Source organism: Mandrillus leucophaeus, unplaced genomic scaffold (genome assembly GCF_000951045.1).
Source record: "Mandrillus leucophaeus isolate KB7577 unplaced genomic scaffold, Mleu.le_1.0 Scaffold1165, whole genome shotgun sequence".
Lineage (NCBI taxonomy): Eukaryota > Metazoa > Chordata > Mammalia > Primates > Cercopithecidae > Mandrillus > Mandrillus leucophaeus.
The window spans coordinates 283,386-305,996 of record NW_012099932.1 but is presented as its reverse complement, the minus strand read 5'-3'; the positions used below and the strand labels follow the sequence as shown (position 1 = coordinate 305,996).

The 22,611-nt window shown below is 39.1% G+C and overlaps 1 protein-coding gene across 1 annotated transcript in view; it reads right to left on the bottom strand.

Annotated features, from left to right (window-relative positions):
- The window catches only part of LOC105553366 (WD repeat-containing protein 70), a 332,864-nt gene that overhangs the window by 213,290 nt on the left and 96,963 nt on the right, over positions 1 to 22,611 (bottom strand). The window contains exon 8 of the mRNA XM_011999421.1: positions 18,729 to 18,882. Coding sequence (XP_011854811.1) covers positions 18,729 to 18,882 — 154 coding nt within the window. The remainder of the gene's footprint in view (positions 1 to 18,728; positions 18,883 to 22,611) is intronic.

Below are 22,611 nucleotides of genomic sequence, written 5' to 3'. Positions count from 1 at the left end.
ATCCCAGCACTTTGGGAGGCCGAGGCAGGCGGAACACGAGATCAGGAGTTCGAGACCAGCCTGGCCAAAATGGTGAAACTCTGTCCCTACTAAAAATACAAAAATTAGCCAGGTGTGGTGGCAGGCGCCAGTAATCCCAGTTACTTGGGAGGCTGAGGCAGAAGAATCGCTTGAACCTGGGAGGTGGAGGTTGCGGTGAGCCAAAATCGCACCACTGCACTCCAGCCTGAGTGACAGAGTGAGACTCTGTCTCAAAAATAAAATGAAATAAAATAAATAACAACTATGAAAATACATGAAAATATGAAAACCACTAAAACGGCAAACACACAAAAAGACTCAAATGTTGCCACCACAGAAAACCACCAAACCACAATCATAAACAATGAAAAAGAAAGAAATAAAGGATCTATAAAGAACCGAAAAAGTCCTCACATATCAATAATAACCTTAAATGTAAAGAGATTAAAGTTTTTACTAAAAGATACAAACTGGCTTAGTGAATTGAAAAAAAAAACCCATAAGCCAACTGTATGCTGCCTCAAGAAACTCAACTTAACCAAGAAAGAGCAGGAGAAACTATACTATCAGATAAAACAGACTTTACATCAAAAACTGTAAAAAGAGACAAAGAAGGCTAATAACTAATGATAAAAAGATTATTTCAGCAAAAGGGTATAAATTCTAAGTATATACGCATCCAACACCAGAACACCCAGATACATAAAGCAAGTATCAGATCTAAAAGGAGAAACACATTTCAATATAATAATAGTTGGGTACTTCAACACCCAACTATTAGCACTAGAATGATCATCTAGACAGAAAATCTACAAGGAAACACTGGATTTAAACTAACTTTAGATTGGGTGCAGTGGCTCAAGCCTGTAATTAATCTCAGCATTTTGGGTGGCCAAGGCAGGAGTATCACTTGAACCCAGGAATCTGAGACCAGCCTGGGCATTATAGCAAGATCCTTCTCTACTAAAAACAAAAAACGAAAAAACATTAGGCCAGGCACAGTGACTCATGCCTGTAATCCCAGCACTTTGGGAGGCTGAGGCTGGCGGATCATTTGAGTTCAGGAGTTTGGATCAGCCTGGCCAACATGGTGAAACCCTGACTCTACTAAAAATACAAAAATTAGCCAGGTAAGTGGCACATGCCTGTAAGCCCAGCTACTTATGAGGCAGAGGTGGGAGAATCACTTGAACCCCAGAGACAGTGGTTGCAATGAGCCAAGATCACACCACTGCACTCAGTCTGGGTGACAGAGTGAGACCCTGTCTCAAAAAAAAAAAAAAAATTAGCTGGAAATAGTGGTATGTGCTTGTGGTCCCAGCTACTTAGGAGGCTGAGGTGGCAGGACTGCTTGAGCCCAGAAGGTTGAGGTTGCAGTGAGCAGTGATAGCACCACTGCACTGCAGCCTGGGCAAGAGAGTAAGACCCTGTTTTTGTTTTTAATTAATTAAACACACTGCACATTAGATAAAATGCACCTAACAAACATTTGCACAACATTTCATCCAATAGTGGTAGAACACACATTCTTCTCATCAGTACATGGAACATCCTCCAGGAGAGATCAAATGTTAGGACACAAAACAAGTCTCAACAAATGTTTGAAAACTGAAATTATATCAAGTATCTTTTCTGATCACAGTGGAATAAAACTAGAAATCAGCAACAAGAGGAACTTTGGAAACTGTAAAAATACACAGAAATTAAACAACTTGCTCCTGAATGACTATTGGATCTATGAAGAAATTATGAAGGAAATAAAAAAATTTCTTGAAACAAATGAAAATAAGAATACAAAATACCAAAACCTGTGGGACACAGCAAAAACAGTGCTAAAAGGTAAGATTATAGAAATAAATGACTACATCAAAAAGGGAGAGACTTTAACAAACTAATCATCTACCTCAGGGAACTAGATAAGCAAAAACAAACCAAACCTAAAATCAGTGGAAGGAAAGACAATAATGATCAGAGAAGAATTAAATGAAATAGAGATTTTTTTTAAAAACGCAAAAGATTAATGAAATGAAAAGCTGGGTTTTTTTGTTTTTTGTTTTGTTTTGTTTGTTTGTTTGCTTGTTTTGAGACGGAGTCTCGCTCCGTCACCCAGGCTGGAGTGCAGTGGTGCAATCCTGGCTCACTGCAACCCCCACCTCCCTGGTTCAAGCGATTCTCCTGCCTCAGCCTCCTGAGTAGCTGGGATTACAGACACACGTCAAGGCGTCCAGCTAATTTTTGTATGTTTAGTAGAGATGAGCTTTCACCATGTTGGTCAGGCTCATCTGAACTCCTGACCTTGTGACCTGCCCGCCTTCGCCTCCCAAAGTGCTGGGATTACAGGCGTGAGCTTAAAAAATTCATCTTATCTTAAAAAAGATACAGAAAATTTATAAACTGTTAGCTAAACTAACCAAGAAAAAAGAGAGAAGACCCAAATAAACAAAATCAGAAAAGAAAAAGGAGATGTTACAACTGACATGACAGAAATGTAAAAGATCCTCAGAGACAATTATGAACAACTATATACTAGCAAACTGGTAAACCTAGAGGATATGGATAAATTCCTGGCCACATACAATCTACCAACATTGAACCAGAAATAAATAGAAAAAGACCAATAATGAGTAACAAGATTGAAAAAAGTCCCCCAACAACAACAAAAAAACAGGCCCGGGACTGGGTGGCTTCACTGCCAAATTTTACCAAACTCACAAAGAACTAATACCAATTCTCCTCAAACTGTTCCAAAGAATAATCAGAGGAGGGAATTTTTCCTAATTCATTCTATGTGGCATTATCCTGACACTAAAACCAGATATGGAGACAACAAAAGAAGAAAACTACAAGCCGATATCCCTGGTGAACATAGACGTAAAAAATGCTTAACAAAATGCTAGAAAACTAAATCAAACAGCACATCAGAAAGATAATGTACCATGGTCAAGTGGGATTTTTTTCCCAGGGAGGCAAGAATGGTTCAGCATATGAAAATCAATAAACATGCTATGTCATATCAACAAAAAAAGCACTTGATAGAATTCAATATCCATTCATTATAAAAACTCTCAACAAATTAGGCACAGAAGGCACACATCTCCACATAATAAAGGCCGTAAATGACAAACCCATAGCTAACGTTATACTGGGGAAAAGCTCAAAGTCTTTCCTCTAAAAACTGGAACTAGACAAGGATGTCCACTTTTACCATTCCTATTCACCACAGTACTGGAAGACCTAGCAATCAGACAAGAGAAAAAATAAATGCATCCAAATTGAAAATAAAAGGAAGTCAAATTGTCCCTCTTTGCATATGGCATTATCTTATATTTAGAAAAACCTAAAGACTTTACCAAAATACTCTTTGATATGATAAACAAATTCAGTCAAGCTACAAGATATAAAACCATACAAAATCAGTAGCACTTATATACACCAACAACAAATTAGTTGAAAAATCAAAGAATCAATCCCATTTACAATAGCCACAAAAATCTTAAAATACCTAGAAATAAACTTTGCCAAGGAGGTGAAAAACCTCTACAAGAAAAACTAATAGGCCAGACACAGTAGCTTACGCCTGTAATCCCAACACTTTGGGAGGCCAAGGTGGGTGGATCACTTGAAGTCAGGAGTTCGAGACCAGCCTGGCCAATGTGGTGAAACCTCGTCTCTACTAAAAATATGAAAAGGGGCCAGGCATGGTGGCGCACGCCTGTAATCCCAGCTACTTGGGAGGCTGAGGCAGGAGAATTGCTTGAACCCTGGAGGTGAGGTTGTAGTGGGCCGAGATGGTACCAAAGAACTCCAGCCTGGGTGACAGAGCAAGACTCTGTATTAAATAACAATAATAATAATGAAAATTTTTTTTAAAAAACTATAAAAGAAACTGAAGAGGACATAAACAAATGGAAAGACATCTCATGCGCAGGGGTTGGGAAGGATACTGTTAAAATGACCATACTACTCAAAGTAACCTACAGATTTCAATACAATCTCTATCAAAATACCAATGACATTTTTCACAGAAAAAGAAAAAAAAAATGCTAAAATTCATATGGATCCAAAAAGCAGCCTGATAGCCAAAGTAATCCTAAGCAAAAAGAACAAAGGTGAAGGCATTGCACTACCTGACCTCAAAATATACTACAGAACCCAAAACAGCCTGGTACTGGTATAAAAACAGACACACAGACCATTGAGAACCCAGAAATAAATCCATACATTTACAGTGAACTCATTTTCTACAAAGGTGCCAAAAACATATATTGGAGAAACAATATCCTCTTCAATAAATGGAGCTAGGAAAACTAATTTCCTTGCAGAAAAAAAACTAGATCCTTATCTCTCACCATATACAAAAATCAACTCAAAATGGATTAAAGACTTAAACATAAGACTCCAAACTACAAAACGACTTGAAGAAAACACAGGGGAAACACACTATGACACTGGTCTTGACAAAGATTTATGGTGAAGACTCCCCAAAAGCACAGGCAACAGAACAGAAATAGGCCAATAGAACTGCATTAAACTACAAGTTTCTGCACAGCAAAGGAAACAATTGACAAAGAGACAACCCACAGAATGGGAGAATATATTGCAAACTATTCATCAAATATGGCATTAATATCCAGAATATATAAGAATATCTAGTAACAGCCAAAAAAATACAATCCTATTAAAAAGTGGGCAAAAGATATGAATAGACATTTCTCAAAGAAGCCATACAAATGTCCCACAGGTATATGAAAAAAATGCTCAACATCATTAATCATTAGGGAAATGCAAATCAAAACTACAATACACTATTACTCCAGTAAGAATAGCAATTATCAAAAAGATAAAAAATAACAGATTCTGTCAAGGATGGGAGGAAAAGGAAGTCTTATCCACTGTTGGAGGGAATGTAAATTAGTACAGCCAATATTAAAAACGACCATAAGATTCAAAAACTCCACTACTGGATATTTATCCAAAGGAAGGGAAATCAGTATATCAAAGGGATACCTGCACCTCCATGTTTATTACAGCACTATTCACAATATCAAAGATATGGAGTCAACCTAAGTGTCCATCAACAGATGAACAGATAAAGAAAATGTGGAGGGGAAGAGAGAGAGAGAGAGAGAGAGAGAGATGCACATGCACACAATGGGACACTATTCAGCTACAAAAAATGAATAAAATCATGTCATTTGGAGCAACATGGATGGAATTGGAGGTCATTAAGTGACATAAACCAGATACAGAAACACAAACATCACATGTTATCACTCATATGTAAAAGGTTTACAAAAAAAACTCCTGGATGTAAAGACTAGAATGATAGTTACCAGAGGCAGAGAAGGGTGTGTGTGATGAAGAGAGGTTAAGGGATATAAAAATACAGTTACATAGAAAAAAAAATGTTCTAAACTTTGATAGCCAAATAGGGTGACTATAATTAAGAACAATATATTGTCTATTTAAAAATAGCTGTAAGAAAGGACTTGAAATGTTCCCAACACATAGAAATGATAAATGCTCAAGCTTATGGATGTCCTATATAACCTGACTTGATCATTACATATTCTATGCACATAACAAAATATTACATGTATGCCATAAATGAGTGCAAATATTATATATCAACAAAATAAATAAAAACCCTCCAACTTGAGGGGGACAAAAAGAAAGCTTAATAATGAAGTTTTAAGGTTATTACCATGAGCATTCATTTATTAATAACCTACTAAAACATTTTTTAGTTTAACTCAATACTGATTTGTTATAGAACTTTGTTATACAAGAATATTACATTGGCTTAATAGTCACACATTTGTGGGTTCTAGGCCTAAGAACCCCATATGAATCTCAGGCAAAGGGTATGCCTAAGAATTTAAAGAGCAAAGGAAAATTCTGGCTGATGATAAATGAATTTTAGATGACATTATAACTACAGTTTTTAAAGTATATTTTATTTGCATGGTTTAAAGGTTGGAATAACTGCCTATCCTTTTCCTACTCTGCTAACCACCTAAACCAGAAGAACTAATGTCCCATTTTCCCAGACAAAATAACCAATAAATCCTACCAACTCCATCCAGACCAGTGATCTTCATATTTTAAAGAAGCAACAGAACTTGATTTGTAAAGGATTTCTTGTGGCAAATTCTAATACATAAAACAGACAAAACTGGAACTTCTCTGACTGAAGGAGAAGGTCCCCTATCCCTCACTCCCATACACCCCCCACTGCAGCCCGAGAGACTTGCACATAATCCCAAAACTGTAAAACATGCAAAATGTGACTCCAAGCAATAATTGACACAAACATTATGGGGTGATCAGAAAATGTTTTTTAGATATATAAAGAAAAAAAGACATACAGAAATTGAAATATGAATAGTGATTATATTTGAGTAATAAAATTATGAATGGCTCTTTGAAATTTTTCAATATTTTCTATAGTACAAAATGAATTATTGTTAGATATCCATTAAACATTATTTATAAAAGGTAAAATGAAAAACCTTTAGCCAGACTAACTAGGAAAAAAGGAGAAGACCCAAATGAATAAAAACCGATAAAAAAGGAAACAAGATAGCAGATACTGCAGAAATTCAAAGGTTAATTAGAGGCTACTACAAGCAACTATATGCCAATAAATTGCAAAACCTAGAAGAAATGGAGATATATATATATCATATATATCCAGACATATATAACTGACCAAGATTGAACCATGAAGAAATCCAAAACCTGAACACACAATAACAAGTAATGAGATCTAAGCTGTAATAAAAAGTCTCCCAACCAAGAAAAGCCCAGGATCTGATGACTTCATCGCCAAATATTACCAAACATTTAAAGAAGAATACTACTCCTACTCAAATTATTCCAAAAAATAGAGGAGAAATGAATACCTCCAAACTCATTATACAAGGCAAGTACTACCTTGCTTGATACTAAAACCAGACATCACATAAAAAAAAAAAACACACACACACACACACACACACTCACTTCAGCCTGGGTAACAGAGCAAGACTCTGACGAAGGGAGGGAGGGAGGAAGAAAGAAAAGGGGAAAAAAAAGAAAAGAAAATTACAGGCCAATATCCCTATAAACAATGATGTAAAAGTCCTCAACAAAATACTAGCAAACCGAATTCAGCAATTCATTAAAAAGATCATCATTACCAAGTAGGATTTATCCCAGGGATGCCAGGATGGTTCAACATATGCAAATCAATCAATGTGATACACCATATCAACAGAATCAAGGACAAAAACCATATAGTCATTTCAATTGATGCTGAAAAATCATTTGATAAAATTTAACATCCCTTCATAATAAAAACCCTTAAAAAAATGGGTATAGAAGAAACATAACGCAACACAATAAAAGCCATATATGACAGACCCACAGCTAATATACTGAATGTGGGAAAACTGAAAGCCTTTGCTCTAAGATTCAGAACAAGACAAGGATGTTCATTTTTTTGCCACTGTTATTCAACACAGTACTAGAAGTTCTAGCAAGAACAATCAGACAAGAGAAAAATATAAAGGGCATCCAAACTGTAAAGGAAGAAGTCAAATTATTCTTGTTTGCAGAGTATATAATCTTGTATTTGGAAAAACCTAAACACTCCACAAAAAAAATGATTAGAACTGATAAGCTCAATGAGGTTGTAATATACAAAAATCAGTAGCGTTTCTATATGCAAATAGCAAACAATCTTAAAAAGAAATCAAGAAAGTAACTCATTTATAACTGCTATAAAAGAAATACCTAGAAATAAATTTAACCAATAAAGTAAAAGATTTTGGCCAGGTGTGGTGGCTCACACCTGTAATACCAGCACTTTGGGAGGCCGAGGCAGGCAGATCACAAGGTCAGGAGTTCGAGGCCAGCCTGGACAACATGGTGAAACCCCGTCTCTACTAAAAATACAAAAAATAATTAACCGGGCATGGTGGCACATGCCTGTAATCCCAGCTACTCAGGAGGCTGAGGCAGGAGAATTGCTTGAACCTGGGAGGCTGAGGTTGCAGTGAGCCAAGATCACACCACTGCACTCCAGCCTGGGCAACAGAATGAGACTCTATCTCAAAAGAAAAAAAAAAAAAAATGAAAGATTTCTACAATGAAAACTATAAAACACTGATGGAAAAAAAAAACTGAAAAGGACACCAAAAAGATGAAAAGATATTCCATGTTCTTGGATAGGAAGAATCAATATTGTTAAAACGTTCATACTACCTAAAGCAAACTACAGATTCAATGCAATTGTTATCAAAGTATCAACGGCCAGGTGCAGTGGCTCACGTCTGCAATCCCAGCACTTCGGGAGGCTGAGGTGGGTGGATCACCTGAGGTCAGGAGTTCGAGACCAGCCTGGTCAATATGGAGAAACCCCCGTCTCTACTAAAAATACAAAAATTAGCTGAGTGTGGTGGTGCATGCCTGTAATCCCGGCTACTTGGAAGGCTGAAGCATGAAAACGGCTTGAACCCAGGAGGCAGAAGTTGCACTGAGCCAAGATGACACCGCTGCACTCCAACTTGGATGACAGGGAGAGACTGTCTCAAAAAAGAAAAAAATCAACAATTCTTCTATTTCTTCAACATTTCTATTTCTTCACAGAAATAGAAAGAACTATACTAAATTTTATATGGAATGACAAAAGATCCAGAATAGCCAACGCTATCCTAAGCAAAATGTAGAAAACTGGAAGAATCACATTACCTGACTTCAAATTATACTATAGAGCTATAGTAACCATAACAGCATGATACTGACATAAAAACAGACACATAGACCAATGAAACAGAATAGAGAACTCAGAAATAAATCCATACATCCACGGTGAACTCATTTTCAACAAGGGTGCCGAGAGCATACATTGGGGAAACAACAGTTCTTCAATAAATGGTGTTGGGAAAACTGGTATCAATATGCAGAAGAATGAAACCAGACCCCTATCTTTTGGAATATACAAAAATCAAATCAAAATGGATTAAAGACTTAGGTCTAAGACCTAAAACTATGAAACTACTAAAAGAAAACATTGGGGAAACTCTCTAAGACATTGGTCTGGGCAAAGATTTTTTGAGTGATACCCTACAAGCACAGACAACCAAAGCAAAAATAGACAAATGGGATCATATCAAGTTAAAAAGCTTTTGCACAGCAAAGGAAACAATGAACAAAGTAAAGAGACAACCCACTGAACGGGAGAAAATATTTGCAAACTACTCATTTGACAAGGGATTAATAACCAGAATATATAAGGAGCTCAAACAACTCTATAGAAAAAGAAATCTAAAAATCCAGTTTTTAAAAGGGCAATATATTTGAGTAGACATTTCTCAAAAGAAGACATACGAATGGCAAACAGGTATATGAAAAGGTGCTCAACATCATAGATCATCAGAGAAATGCAAATCAAAACTACAATAAGGCCAGGCACAGTGGCTCATGCCTGTAATCGCAGCACTCTGGGAGGCCGAGGCGGGGGGATCATATGAGGTCAGGAGTTCGAAGCCAGCCTGGCCAACATGGTGAAACCCTGTCTCTACTAAAAATACAAAAAGTAATTAGCCAGGCATGGTGGCGGGCACCTGTAATCCTGGAAACTCAGGGGGCTGAGGCAGGAGAATCACTTGAACCCAGGAGGCAGAGGTTCCAAACTCACACCACTGCACTCCAGGCCTGGGCAACAGAGTGAGACTCCGTCTCAAAAAAAAAAAAAAACCTACAATGATGTATCATCTCACACCAGTTAAAAAAGTTTTTATTCAAAAGACGGAATAACAAATGCTGGCAAGAATGTGAAGAAAAGGTAACCCTCGTACACTGTTGTTAGGAACGTAAATTAGTACAATCACTATGGAGAACAGTATGGCAGTTCCTCAAAAAACTACAGATAGAACTACCATATGATCCAGCAATCCCACACTAGGTATATACTCAAAAGAAAAGAAATCAGTATATTGAAGAGATATCTGCACTCCCATATTTACTGCAGCACTATTCACAATAGCCAAGATTTGGAAGCAACCTAAGTGTCCATCCACAGAAAAATGGATAAAGAAAATGTGGTACATATAGACAATGGAGAACTAGTCAGCCATAAAAAAGAATGAAATCCTGTCATTTGCAACAATATGGACAGAACTGAAGGTCATTATGTTAAGTGAAATAAGCCAGGCAAATAAAGACAAATTTCTCAGGTACTCACTCATATAAAAATTAAAACAACTGAACTCACAAAGATGTAAAGTAGAATGATAGCTACCAGAGGCTGGGAAAGGCAGTGGGGGGATGGGGGAGTGAAGATGGTTTCTTTTTTTTTTTTTTCTTTTTTAAGACGGGGTCTTGCTGTTGTCTCCCAGGCTGGAGTGCAATGGCGTGATTTCAGCTCACCGCAACCTCTGCATCCCAGGTTCAAGCGATTCTCCTGCCTCAGCCTCCCTCCCGAGTAGCTGGAATTACAGGCACCCGCCACCACACCCAGCTAATTTTTGTATTTTTAGTAGAGATGGGGTTTCACCATGTTGGCCAGGCTGGTCTTGAACTCCTGACCTCAGGTGACTCACCCGCCTTGGCCTCCCAAAGTGCTAGGATTACAGGTGTGAGCCACCGCGCCTGGCCGGGGATGGTTTCCATAGGTAGAAAATATAGTTAGATGGAATGAATAAGATATAGTATTTGATGGTGCAACAGGGTGACAACATTCAATGGTAATTTACTGTACATTTCAAAATACCTTAGAGTATAATTGGGTTTTTAGTAACACAAAGGATAAATGCTTGATGTGATGGATAACCCATTTACCCTGATGTGATTATTATGCATTGCATGCCTGTGTCAAAATAACTGATGGGCTAGGCATGGTGGCTCACACCTACAATCCCAGCACTTTGGGAGGCCAAGGTAGGAGGATAGCTTGAACCCAGGAGTTCGAGACCAGCATGGGCAACATATTGAGACGTCGCCTCCATGCATACATAAAATTTTTTTTTTAATTCGTTTGGAAAGATGGTGCATACCAATTGTCCCAGCTACTCGGGAGGCTAAGGTGGGAGAACAGCTTGAGCATAGGAGGAGCAGGACACTGCACTGTAGCCTGGGCAAAAGGGCAAGCCCCTGTCTCAAAAGACAACACTTCATGTACACCATAAATATATACACCTACTGGGCTGGGCACAGTGGTTCATGCCTGTAATCCTAGCACTTCGGGAGGCTGAGGTGGGCAGATCACGAGGTCAGAAGTTTAAGACCAGCCTGACCAACATGGTGAAACCCCATCTCTACTAAAAACACAAAACTTAGCCAAGCATGGTGGAGTGCTCCTGTAATCACCAGCTATTCAGGAGGCTGAGGCAGGAGAATAGCTTGCACCCGGGAAGCAGAGGTTGCAGTGAGCTGAGATCGCACCACTGCACTCCAGCCTGGGTGACAGACTGAGACTCCATCTCAAAAAAACAAAAACAAACAAACAAACAACAACAACAAAACCCACAAAAATTAAAAACAAAAAATTGTTTAAGGTATGAGTGTAAATACTTGCCCTATAATGCACTGGGTCATAGACCAGCACGTATTTCTATACCCCTACAAGTACTCTTTTTTACAAAATTTATTATTATACAGTAGCATAATATATAGTTTTGTTGTTTTAATTGTGGATGCCTATTTTGGTTTCAGATTTCTTACCATGTCAATATAGCAGGTCCATCTCATTCTTTTTCAAGCACAACATGTATATATTAAGTATATTAACCCTGTATTACTTTTCCCTGTTTGTAGTCTGCCTTTTAATTTTGATAACTTCTATGCTTGGACAGTTATCTTCCTTAAACTAGACAGCAGATAAACATTTATCTAAAATTTCATATAGTTTTCTTATGTTGTTTTTCATGTATTGATATTATTTTGTTGCAGAGGATAGGTAAAGTATCTTTTTTTCACTCTTATTTTAGGTTCCAGAGTATAAGTGCAGGTTTGTCATACAGGTAAATTGCATGTCACAAGGCTTTGGCATACAGATTATTTCATCGCCCAGGTAAACAGCATAGTACCAAATAGTGTGGCATATATACACCATGGAACACTATGCAGCCATGAAGAAACAATGAGACCACGTCCTCCACAGCAACATGGATGTATCCTAAGGACATTATCCTATACAAACTAACACAGTAACAGAAAACCAAATACTGCATGTTCTCACCTATAAGTGAGTATAAGTGGAACCTGTAAGTATTCTTTCAAAATACATACATATAGGCCAGGTGCGGTGGCTCACGCCTGTAATCCCAACACTTTGGGAGGCTGACACAGGCGGATCACAAGGTCAAGAGATCGAGACCATCCTAGCCAACATGGTGAAACCCCACCTCTACTAAAATACAAAAAATTAGCCAGGCGTGGTGGTGTTTTATTGTACATTTCAATAAAAGTAGTCCCAGCTACTTGGGAGGCTGTAGTCCCACCTACTTGGGAGGCTGAGGCAGGGGAATCACTTGAACCCAGGAGGCAGAGGTTGCAGTGAGCCGAGATTACGCCACTGCACTCCAGCCTGGTGACAGAACTAGATACTTTCTCAAAAAAAAAAAATATATATATATATATATTTCATATATATACACATAAACATATAAAATGATATAAAGAATACAGATACAAATTTAATAATATAACAATTTAACAATATAATTAGGAGGGCCTGTTTATATATGAAGTATATTTTATCATGATAGATTAGATATAGTATTAATAAATTGCTTCCTTTAACACCCTATTCACTGAATTTTCCAGTAAACCACGATTACTAATTACTCCTGGAATCAGAAAAGAGGTTAAAAAGATTTTATAACAGTATCCTATGAAATGCACTACTTTCAAGTAATAGTAGTTGAATTACCAAAACCCATCATTCAAGCCAATGACTACAATTAAGATATCAGTAACACTTTCTAGACAAATAAACAGTCAATTAATTATATTTACATCTGAGAAATGGAGAAAGTACATATAAGCCATGATTTCAAAATCAAAAGAGAGAATATTTGGCAAGGAGGGGTGAGTTATAGCAGTTTTTTGTATGCTGGTAATTAATTTTAATTTCCTACATTTTTATGTAGATTTCTGCTATTCTTGTCCTACTTTTCTAGTCATCTTTCTATATGGGTGACTACATAAGTCTAAGAATGCCAAAAGAGACAGACACAGAACCAGTCGGATTCCTTTCTTCTTGAAGCTTCTGCATAGCAAAAGACACTTTAACAGACAACGTAGAGAATGGGAGAAAATTTTTATAAACAATGCATGTGACAAAGATCTAATGTCCAACACCGATAAGGAACTTAAACAAATTTACAAGAAAAAAAAAATCTCATTAGAAAGTGGGCAAAGAACATAAAGAGACACTTAAAAAGAAGACATACATGCAGCCAACAAGCATATGAAAAAAAGCTCAATATCACTGATCATTAGAGAAATGCAAATCAAAACCACAATGGCATACCATCTCACACCAGTCAGAATGGTTATTATTAAAAAGTCAAGGCCAGGCATGGTGGCTCACGCCTGTAACCCCGGCACTTTAGGAGGCCAACACAGGCAGATCACATGAGGTCAGGAATTCGAGACCAGCCTGGACAACCTGGCAAAACCCCGTCTCTACTAAAAACACAAAAATTAGCCGAGCGTGGTGGCGGGCACCTGTAATCCCAGCTACTCAGGATGCTGAGACAGGAGAATCGCTTGAACCCAGGAGGCGGAGGTTGTACTGAGCCGAGATCATGCCACTGCACTCTCCAGCTTGGGTGACAGAGCTGGACTCTGTCTCAAAAAAAAAAAAAAAAAATTATATTTGAACTTTGTTTGAATCACTAACACATACTGGGCATTCAATAACAAAAGAAAGGACATGAGATTGTGATCCTTATTAGGGTTTGAAAGGCACTTCACTAGGGTTCAACATAGAGCAGTCTGAAACATACTATAATAATTTGATCCAATGGTTCATCTACAGCACCTAAAAATATTCCAGCAGATTCTCATTATTCAGTGTAGTTATGGTCTATAAAGTTCCATGAACACTGAATTAGTAAATAAAAAGTTAGGTTTCAGCAAGCCACTGGTCACATTTTTGTAAACTTACCAACACCTAATTTTGTTGTATGTGTGCTTATTTAATATATATTGTTGGCTAGGCGCAGTGGCTAACGCCTGTAATCCCAGCACTTTGGGAAGCCACAGCAGGTGGATCATTTGAGGTCAGGAGTTTGAGACCAGCCTGGCCAACATGGTGAAACCCCGTCTCTACTAAAAATACAAAAAAAAAGAAAAAAAATTAGCCAGTCATGGTGGCACATGCCTGTAGTCTTAGCTACTCAGGAGGCTAGGGCAGGAGAATCGTTTGAACTCAGGAGGCAGGGGTTGCAGTGAGACAAGACTGCACTACTGCACTCCAGCCTGAGCAAGAGTGAGACTCTATCTCCAAAAAAAAAAAAAAAAAAATTTAAATAAATAAATAAATAATACATATTGCTGATTCATTAACATTGAACTCACACCCAATGGCACTACAGCATTCACGCCTGAATGAAGTTTATTTAATGCATGTATTTTCTCTGTAAGGCACATCACAGACTTCTCGGACTTATGAATGCTAAGCAGCACTTCAGCACTGTGCTTGGGGGCTAATTTAAATGGCAAAGCAACCAACAAACTGTACAAAAATAGGAAAAGCATGGCATTAAATAGACAACAAAAAGGATACCTGGCTATTGTATGAGAGCTGAAAAAGAAGGCAGAATATCACCCTGTTCAAACTCAAATTCTTTGTCACTCTGTGCAAGCACATGACTATGAAAGTGCTATGAGTACTGATTTGGGGATTACAAAAAATAGTAGGTCAGTTCACAAATACAAAAGCTGCAAACAAAGAGGATCGACTGTATTTTCATAGACAATCTAATCTCACAGAAGATTTCAATTCAGACAAAAATCATGAGAATTACTGTATTAGAAAAGGGCACTAGATGGGGGAAAAGAATAAAAATCAGAATCAAAGGCTCAAAATTCTGCATCAACCATATCCAGTTACACTTTAATATGTTTGTGACAGACTACATTATTGTTCCCAAACCATCACCCCTCCCTATATCTGCAACCTTTCCCCAAGACAATGCAGTTCCTCCTGCTAGAGATCAGGTATATTTATCTATACTATCAATGTTAGCCATGGACAAGGTATGTGTTTTGGCTGACTGAATGTTAGTGGACATGATATAAGCAATGGCTTAAAATGTACTTCCTGAACTGGAGTTTCCTTGTGATTCTATCACTGTGACAAAAACACATCCTCATGTAGTCCACTGATCCAAAGGGGAACAAACACACAGAAAACATACCTAGACTCTATCTGTAGCCTGGAGCCTCACCAAGCCAAGAACAGTCAACTCACAGAAATGTTAGCAAAAATAAATGTTTTTCATACCTTAAGTTTTATAAAATTATTGACCTATAGTTAAATGATATATAATATACATTAATTTTAAAATATCATTATCCCATTAAAAATATTTACATTAAAAACTGAGATCACTTTCTTTCCTTTTTTTTTCTGAAATTAAGACACAGGGTGTCTCAGTGTTGCCCAAGCTGGAGTTCAGTGGCTAGTGGCTATTCACAAGCACGATCATCGCACACTACAACCTCAAACTCCTGGGATCAAGCAATCCTCCTGCCTCAGCTTTCCAAGTAGCTGGAACTACAGATGTGTACCACAGCATGTCAGCTGTCTCTCCCCTTCTTGACCTAAAGCCTAGCACAAAAATTAACTGAAGAGAATGTTTCCAAAGATGCCTGAATCAGTATTTCCCATCCTATATAATTTCTGTTTGATTTTGCCATTCACCCATAAAATGGCGGGATCTACCTCCCCTCCCTGCAAATTTGAGCTGGCCCTCTGATCCTAAGATTTGAAGCCAGATATTAAGCTACTTAATTAATTTTCATGTTTGTCCTCCATGCAACCTAGCAATCAAGTAAGAAGTCAAAACCTACTGATACGGTTTGGATGTGTCCCCACCCAAACCTCACCTTCCATTGCAATAATTCCCATGTGTCAAGGGCAGCGCCAGGTGCAGATAAATGAATCATGGGGATGGTTCCCCCCATACTGTTCTTGTGGTAGTGAATAAGTCTCATGAGATCTGATGGTTTTATAAATGGGAGTTCCCCTGCACGTGCTCTCTCTTGCCTGCTGCTATGTGAGACATGATTTTGTACCTCCTCGCCTTCCACCATAATTGTGAGGCCTCCCCAGCCATGCAGAACTGTGAGTCAATTCAACCTCTTTCCTTTATAAATTACCCAGTCTCAGATATGTCTTTATCTGCAGTGTGAGAACAGACTAATACAATAAATTGGTACCAGTAGAGTGGGGTGCTGCTGTAAAGATACCCGAAAATGTGGAAGCAACTTTGCAACTGGGTAACAAGGAGAGGCTGGAACAGTTTGGAAGGCTCAGAAGAGGACAGGAAAATGTGGGAAAGTTTGGAACTTCCTAGAGAATTGTTGAATGGCTTTGACCAAAATGTTAATAGTGATACAGACAAGGAGGTCCAGGCTGAGGTGGTCTCAGATGGAGATGAGGAATTTGTTGGGAAATGGAGTAAAGTCACTCTCGCTATGCAAAGACACTGGAGGCATTGTGCCCCTGTATTAGAAAAGGGCACAAGATAGGGGGAAAAGAGTGAAAATCAGAATTTTTTTCTAGAGTTCCCTAGAGATCTGTGGAACTTTGAACTTGAGAGAGATGATTTAAGGTATCTGGCAGAAGAAATTTCTAAACTGCAAAGCATTCAAGAAGAAGCACAGAATAGTTCAGAAAATTTGTAGCCTGATGATGCAACAGAAAAGAAAAACCTATTTTCTGAGGAGATTGGGTTGTAGAAATTTGCCTAAGTAATGAGGAGCCAAATGTTAATCACCAAGACAATGGGGCAAACGTCTCCAGGGCATGTTAGAGATCTTCACAGCAGACCCTCCCATCACAGGCCTGGAGGCCTAGAAGGAAAAAATAGTTTTGTGGGTCCAGGATCCCCTGCTGTGTACAGCCTAAGAACTTGGTGCCCTGCATCCCAGCTGCTCCTGCCATAGGTAAAAGGGGCCCTTGTACACCTCAGGCCATGGCTTCAGAGGGTGCAAGTCTCAAGACTTGGCAGGTTCCAGGTGGTGTAGAGCCTGAAGATGCACAGAAGTCAAGAATTAAGGTTTGGGAACCTCCGCCTAGATTTCAGAAGATGTATGGAGACGTCTGGAAATCCAGGTAGACGTTTGCTGCAGGGGCGAGGCCCTCATGGAGAACCTCTGGTAAGACGGTGTCAAAGGGAAATATGGGGTTGGAGCCCTCACACAGAGTCCCCACTGGGGTACTGCCAAGTAGAGCTCTGAGACAAGGGCCGCCATCCTCCAGACCCCAGAATGGTAGATCCACTGACAGCTTGCACTGTGTGCCTGGAAAAGCTGCAGACACTCGATGCAGTCTGAAAGGGGGCTGTACCCTGCAAAGCCACAGGGGCTGGGCTGCCCAAGACCATGGGAACCCACTTCTTGCATCACCCAGATGTGACACATAGAGTCAAAGGAGGTCATTTTAGAGCTTTAAGATTTGCCTGCTGGATTTTGGACTTGCATGGGGCCTGCAGCCCTTTTGCTTTGGCTACTTTCACCCATTTGGAATGGGTGTATTTACCCAATGCTTGTATTCCTGTGTATCTAGAAAGTAACTAACTTGCTTTTGATTTTACAGGCTCATAGATGGGAAGGACTTGCCTTGTCTCAGATGAGACTTTGGACTATGGACTTTCGAGTTAATGCTGAAAGAAGAGTTTGGGGGACTTTGGGGAAGGCATGATTGGTTTTGAAATGGTAGGACATGAGATTTGGGAGGGGTCGGAGCAGAATGATATGGTTTGGTTGTGTTCCCACCCAAATCTCATCTTGAATTGTAATAATTCCCATGTGTCAAGGGCGGGGCCAGGTGGAGATAATTGAATCATGGAGGCAGTTTCTCCCATGCTATTCTCATGGTAGTGAATAAGTCTCATGAGATCTGATAGTTTTATAAATGGGAGTTCCCCTGCAAATGCTCTCTCCTGCCTGCCACTATGTAAGATACGACTTTGCACCTCCTCGCCTTCCTCCATGATCGTGAGGCCTCTCCAGCCATGTAGAACTGTGAGTCAATTAACCTCTTTCCTTTATAAATTATCCAGTATCAAACAGGTCGTTATTAGCAGCATGAGAACAGAATAATACACCTACTAAGACACTGTAAAAAGACCCAAACTAGACATGTGGCAAGAGAAAAAGAGAGAGAGAGAGAGAGAGCCAGCAAGAAGGGAAGGGGTGGGGTAGAAGTAAAGAAGAGGCAAAGACAGAGAGAGATGCCATGGAGCAGGACATCGACTGCAAACCATCTGGGCCCATTTTGTATCTTATAGCCATCCTAGTGCTCCAGCTGATACTGTATGAAGCAGAACTTCCCAGCCAATCCACATAATTGTGAGAACAAATAAATTGCTATTGTTTTATGACACTAACTTTTGGGGTGAATTATTACATGATAACTCAAATAGTTGTTAATAAATGTGTGCTGAATTAATTTAATTCATTAAAATATTCTGTTTAATGCTTACCTTGGTGTTGGCCATATCCACAATATACTGGTCTCCTTTTATACATTCCATTACCTCAAAACCATCTCTGTCAATCACCTTGGCCTGAGAGCTTCCAGATACAACAAGAATCATGTCTCCTGTGTTACTATACTGTAATGACTTGATCTGGTGGCTGCACAAAAAGAAAAGGAAAATTGGTAAGATACTGAGCACAATGTTTATAATTTTACTACAGTAAGTACTGCCAGAAAAAAAATGTTACACAAATGCACAAATTGATAATTTCACAAAATCAGGAACATCAACCTCAAATGCATTCTAAATACCCACTGGCAGCCAAGCGAGGTGGCTCACGCCTATAATCCCAACACTTTGGGAGGCTGAGGCAGATGGATCACCTGAGGTCAGGAGTTCAAAACCAGCCTGGCCAACATGGTGAAACCCTATCTCTAACAAAAATACAAAAAATTAGCCGGGCATGGTAGCAGGTGCCTGTAATCCCAGCTACTTGGGAGGTAAAGCCAGGAGAATTGCTTGAACCTGGGAGGCAGAAGTTGCAGTGAGCTGAGATTGCATCACTGCACTCCAGCCTGGGCAACAAGAGCAAAACTCTGTCACACACAATACACAAAAAAAAAAAAAAAAAAAAAAAAAACCACAACCAACCACTGGCTATTCTGGTAGTTCTCTCTTCCCACTCTCCACTGTAATCTATTAAAAATCTCTCTAATTACCTTGTATCTCCAACCCAACCAACTCTCCCTCTTTCAGCTATTGAATCTTCTGACTCTTTCTCAGAAGAAACAAGAACTGCCTCAACTTCCTCTCATTATCCTTATAAACTTATCTTTACTTGAACTTTCTTCCTCCTCCTCTTTCATTACAATGGTAGAAATGAACCTCTTCCAGCCCATGGCAAATCATATTTATATCCTGGATCTCATCTCTCCCAGTCTCCTCAGGAACTTCTACCGACTATCTTCTCTCTCTCCTCCCCTTCACAGCTAAGCTGTTTGAACAAGTTTTCAAGCCTCCTCATCTCCTCCTTTAATTCTCTAGCACTACAATATCTTTCCACCCTCACCACTCCACTAAAACTCATGTTGCCAATTGTGGCTGTAGTGAAAACAGTGGTGTGCTACCCAGAACTCCCCCTTCAGAAGTGAAGTGCTCATTCTCCTAGCTTCTGGGATTTTGCCTACTGATGGCTAATAGCGGAACCCTCAGGAATTTCCCTGAGTTGCAATTCCCTTACCAAAGGTTACACTATTATACCACCCCAAAACAGCCCACATTCAATGACTGACCAATATACAGTAGAACAGTCTATTCCTGGAATATCTCAGAGGGGTTATTCTACCTTCAGATCTCCCTGTGGAACAGTTGTTGCTGCTATGGCAACTACATGGCAATTCAATTTCCCCATCTTCCTAATGCTGTTTCCCTTGTACCTTCTCTCACGGGGATTGACCCCAGAAACACTCCCCAATATAAACTTCTGTCATGCAAACACAGACATTTCAAAGTGTGTTTTTGGGAAACCTGACCTGGGAGAGTTGATACCAAAAGTGGTCCTGTGAAGTTTCGACTCCCAATGAGAATTTGATGCTGTATCAATCAAAAACCGGCTAGCAATGAGAAACCCATTACTGGTGGCACATAGTCCCTAACATGCCACAGCAGGGCAACCACAATTGCTGAAACTTTTGTTGGTGAAAGAGAAGCCACGGCAGGTGCAATATTTCAGGCATTTGTGAAGTACACAGAAGTAATTAAAAGGACTAGGAATTGGATAGCTGTTGCTAGGAGCAGTCAATGCAACGGAGAAAAACAATGAAAGGGTGAGAGTGATAAATCACCAATTAAAGACTATAATGTGAAATCCAGAGAGTCTCTTTGGCAGCATATAAAGACGGGGTTATTGGTCTCTGTCAGATAAGCGGTATGCAGTCATTGATCTCATGAAGCATTTTTTCTGCCCCTATTAAGGAGGACTAAGAGCAGCTGACAGTCACATCCAACTAACAACAGCATACATTTACATGCATGAATCAAGGCTATTATTAATTTTCCAGCCTTTAGAGTCCCAAGGCATATGAACAATCCAAAGAAATTCATGTTGATCCATGGTCTAAATATCACATTAATTCAATCAGGTGAGCAAGAAGGAGCACACACACTGGTAAGATACAACCTTCCCAGAAAATGAGAGATAAACCCTATAAAAGAACAGGAGATTGAGACAAGGAGATGAGGAGAAGATGCATGTAGATAGACATATGAAAGGGGACAAGTATGAAGCTTTTTGGGTCACAAGTTAATCCCAGAAAGCATCAACCTCAAAAAAGGCAATGAATAACCATGCACAGTGACTTGGTCAGTTTGGCTGACATCATCCACCCCACTGTTAATAGGCTTATGGTGGCATCAACAGAAGTTATAGATGAGCCCAACAGCAACTCTTAACTTGACCTAACTCTTGTTGCTGCTGAAGATCCAACCTGCCAACTATGGTGAGCCTTTCCTCACAAAATCTAAGCTAATAAACAAGTAAAATATATTATATGAAAAAATGGTAGTAAGTATGTGGGGGAAATAAAGCTAGGAAGGTAAGAGGACAGGGATAAATATTTTAAATAAGGAGGTCAAGAAATAAGTGAGTAGCTAGAATTACAGAATCACTTAAAATAAAGGCAAAATAAAGATGTTTTCAGAAAAACTAAAACTAACAGAATTTGTCAACAGTTGACTTGCTTTAAAAGAGATATTACACAGAATTCTCCAGGTAGAAAGAAAATGATCCCCAATAAAAGTACAGAGTATGGCATGAAGAATAACAGAAAGGGAGAATATACAAGTAAATGAACAAATAAGTTATGAATACTGACTGCATGAAATAACAATACCATCTGAACGGTTTAAAATGCATATACCAATATGTAAAAGTAAAGAGGACCCTTGAACAACACAGGTTTCTACTGCACGGGTCCACTTCTACACTGATTTTTCTCAACCACATACCGATCAAAAATACAGTATTCTGCCAGGAACAGTGGCTCGTGCTCATAATCCCAGTTATGCAATGAGCTATGATCGCATCACTACACTCCAGCCTACGTAACAGAGCAATCTCTAAAAAAAAGAAGAAAAGGCGGGGCACAGTGACTCATGCCACAGTTTGGGAGGCCAAGGTAGGTGGATCACGAGGTCGAAATCAATACAATCCTGACTAACGTGGTGAAACCCCGTCTCTACTAAAAATACAAAAAATTAGCCAGATGTGCTGGCATGCACCTGTAGTCCCAGCTACTTGGGAGGCTGAGGCAGGAGAATTGCTTGATCCTGGGAGGCAGAGGTTGCAATGAGTCAAGATTGCTCCACTGCACTCCACCTGGCTGACAGAGCGAGATTCCGTCTCAGAAAAAAAAAAAAAAAAAAGAAGACGAAGAAAAAAGAAACAATAAAACATCGTATATAGTATTCACTATAGTATTCACAGGATGCAAAACTTGCATATACAAAAGGCTGGCTTTTCCCACAGGTGGATTCCTCAGGACCAACTGCAGGACTTGGGTATGCACAAATTTGAATACTGACAGGGATCCTTGCCTACACCAAGGGGACAACTATATGTGAGAACAGCAGCAAAACGGCAGGAGGGAGTAAATGCAGTTACGTGTAGTTAATAATCCAAAGCCTTTGTATTGACTGGGAAGTACTAATTTTAACAGACTTTGTTAAGTTGTAATCTTTAGGCTAACAACTAAAAGAATAGTAAAAGACAATAAACTAACAAACTGACAGAGAAGAGAAAACATAATATTAAAAATTAATGCAGACCGGGCACGGTAGCTCATATTGTAATCCCAGCACTTTGGGAGGCTGAGGTAGGCGGATCACC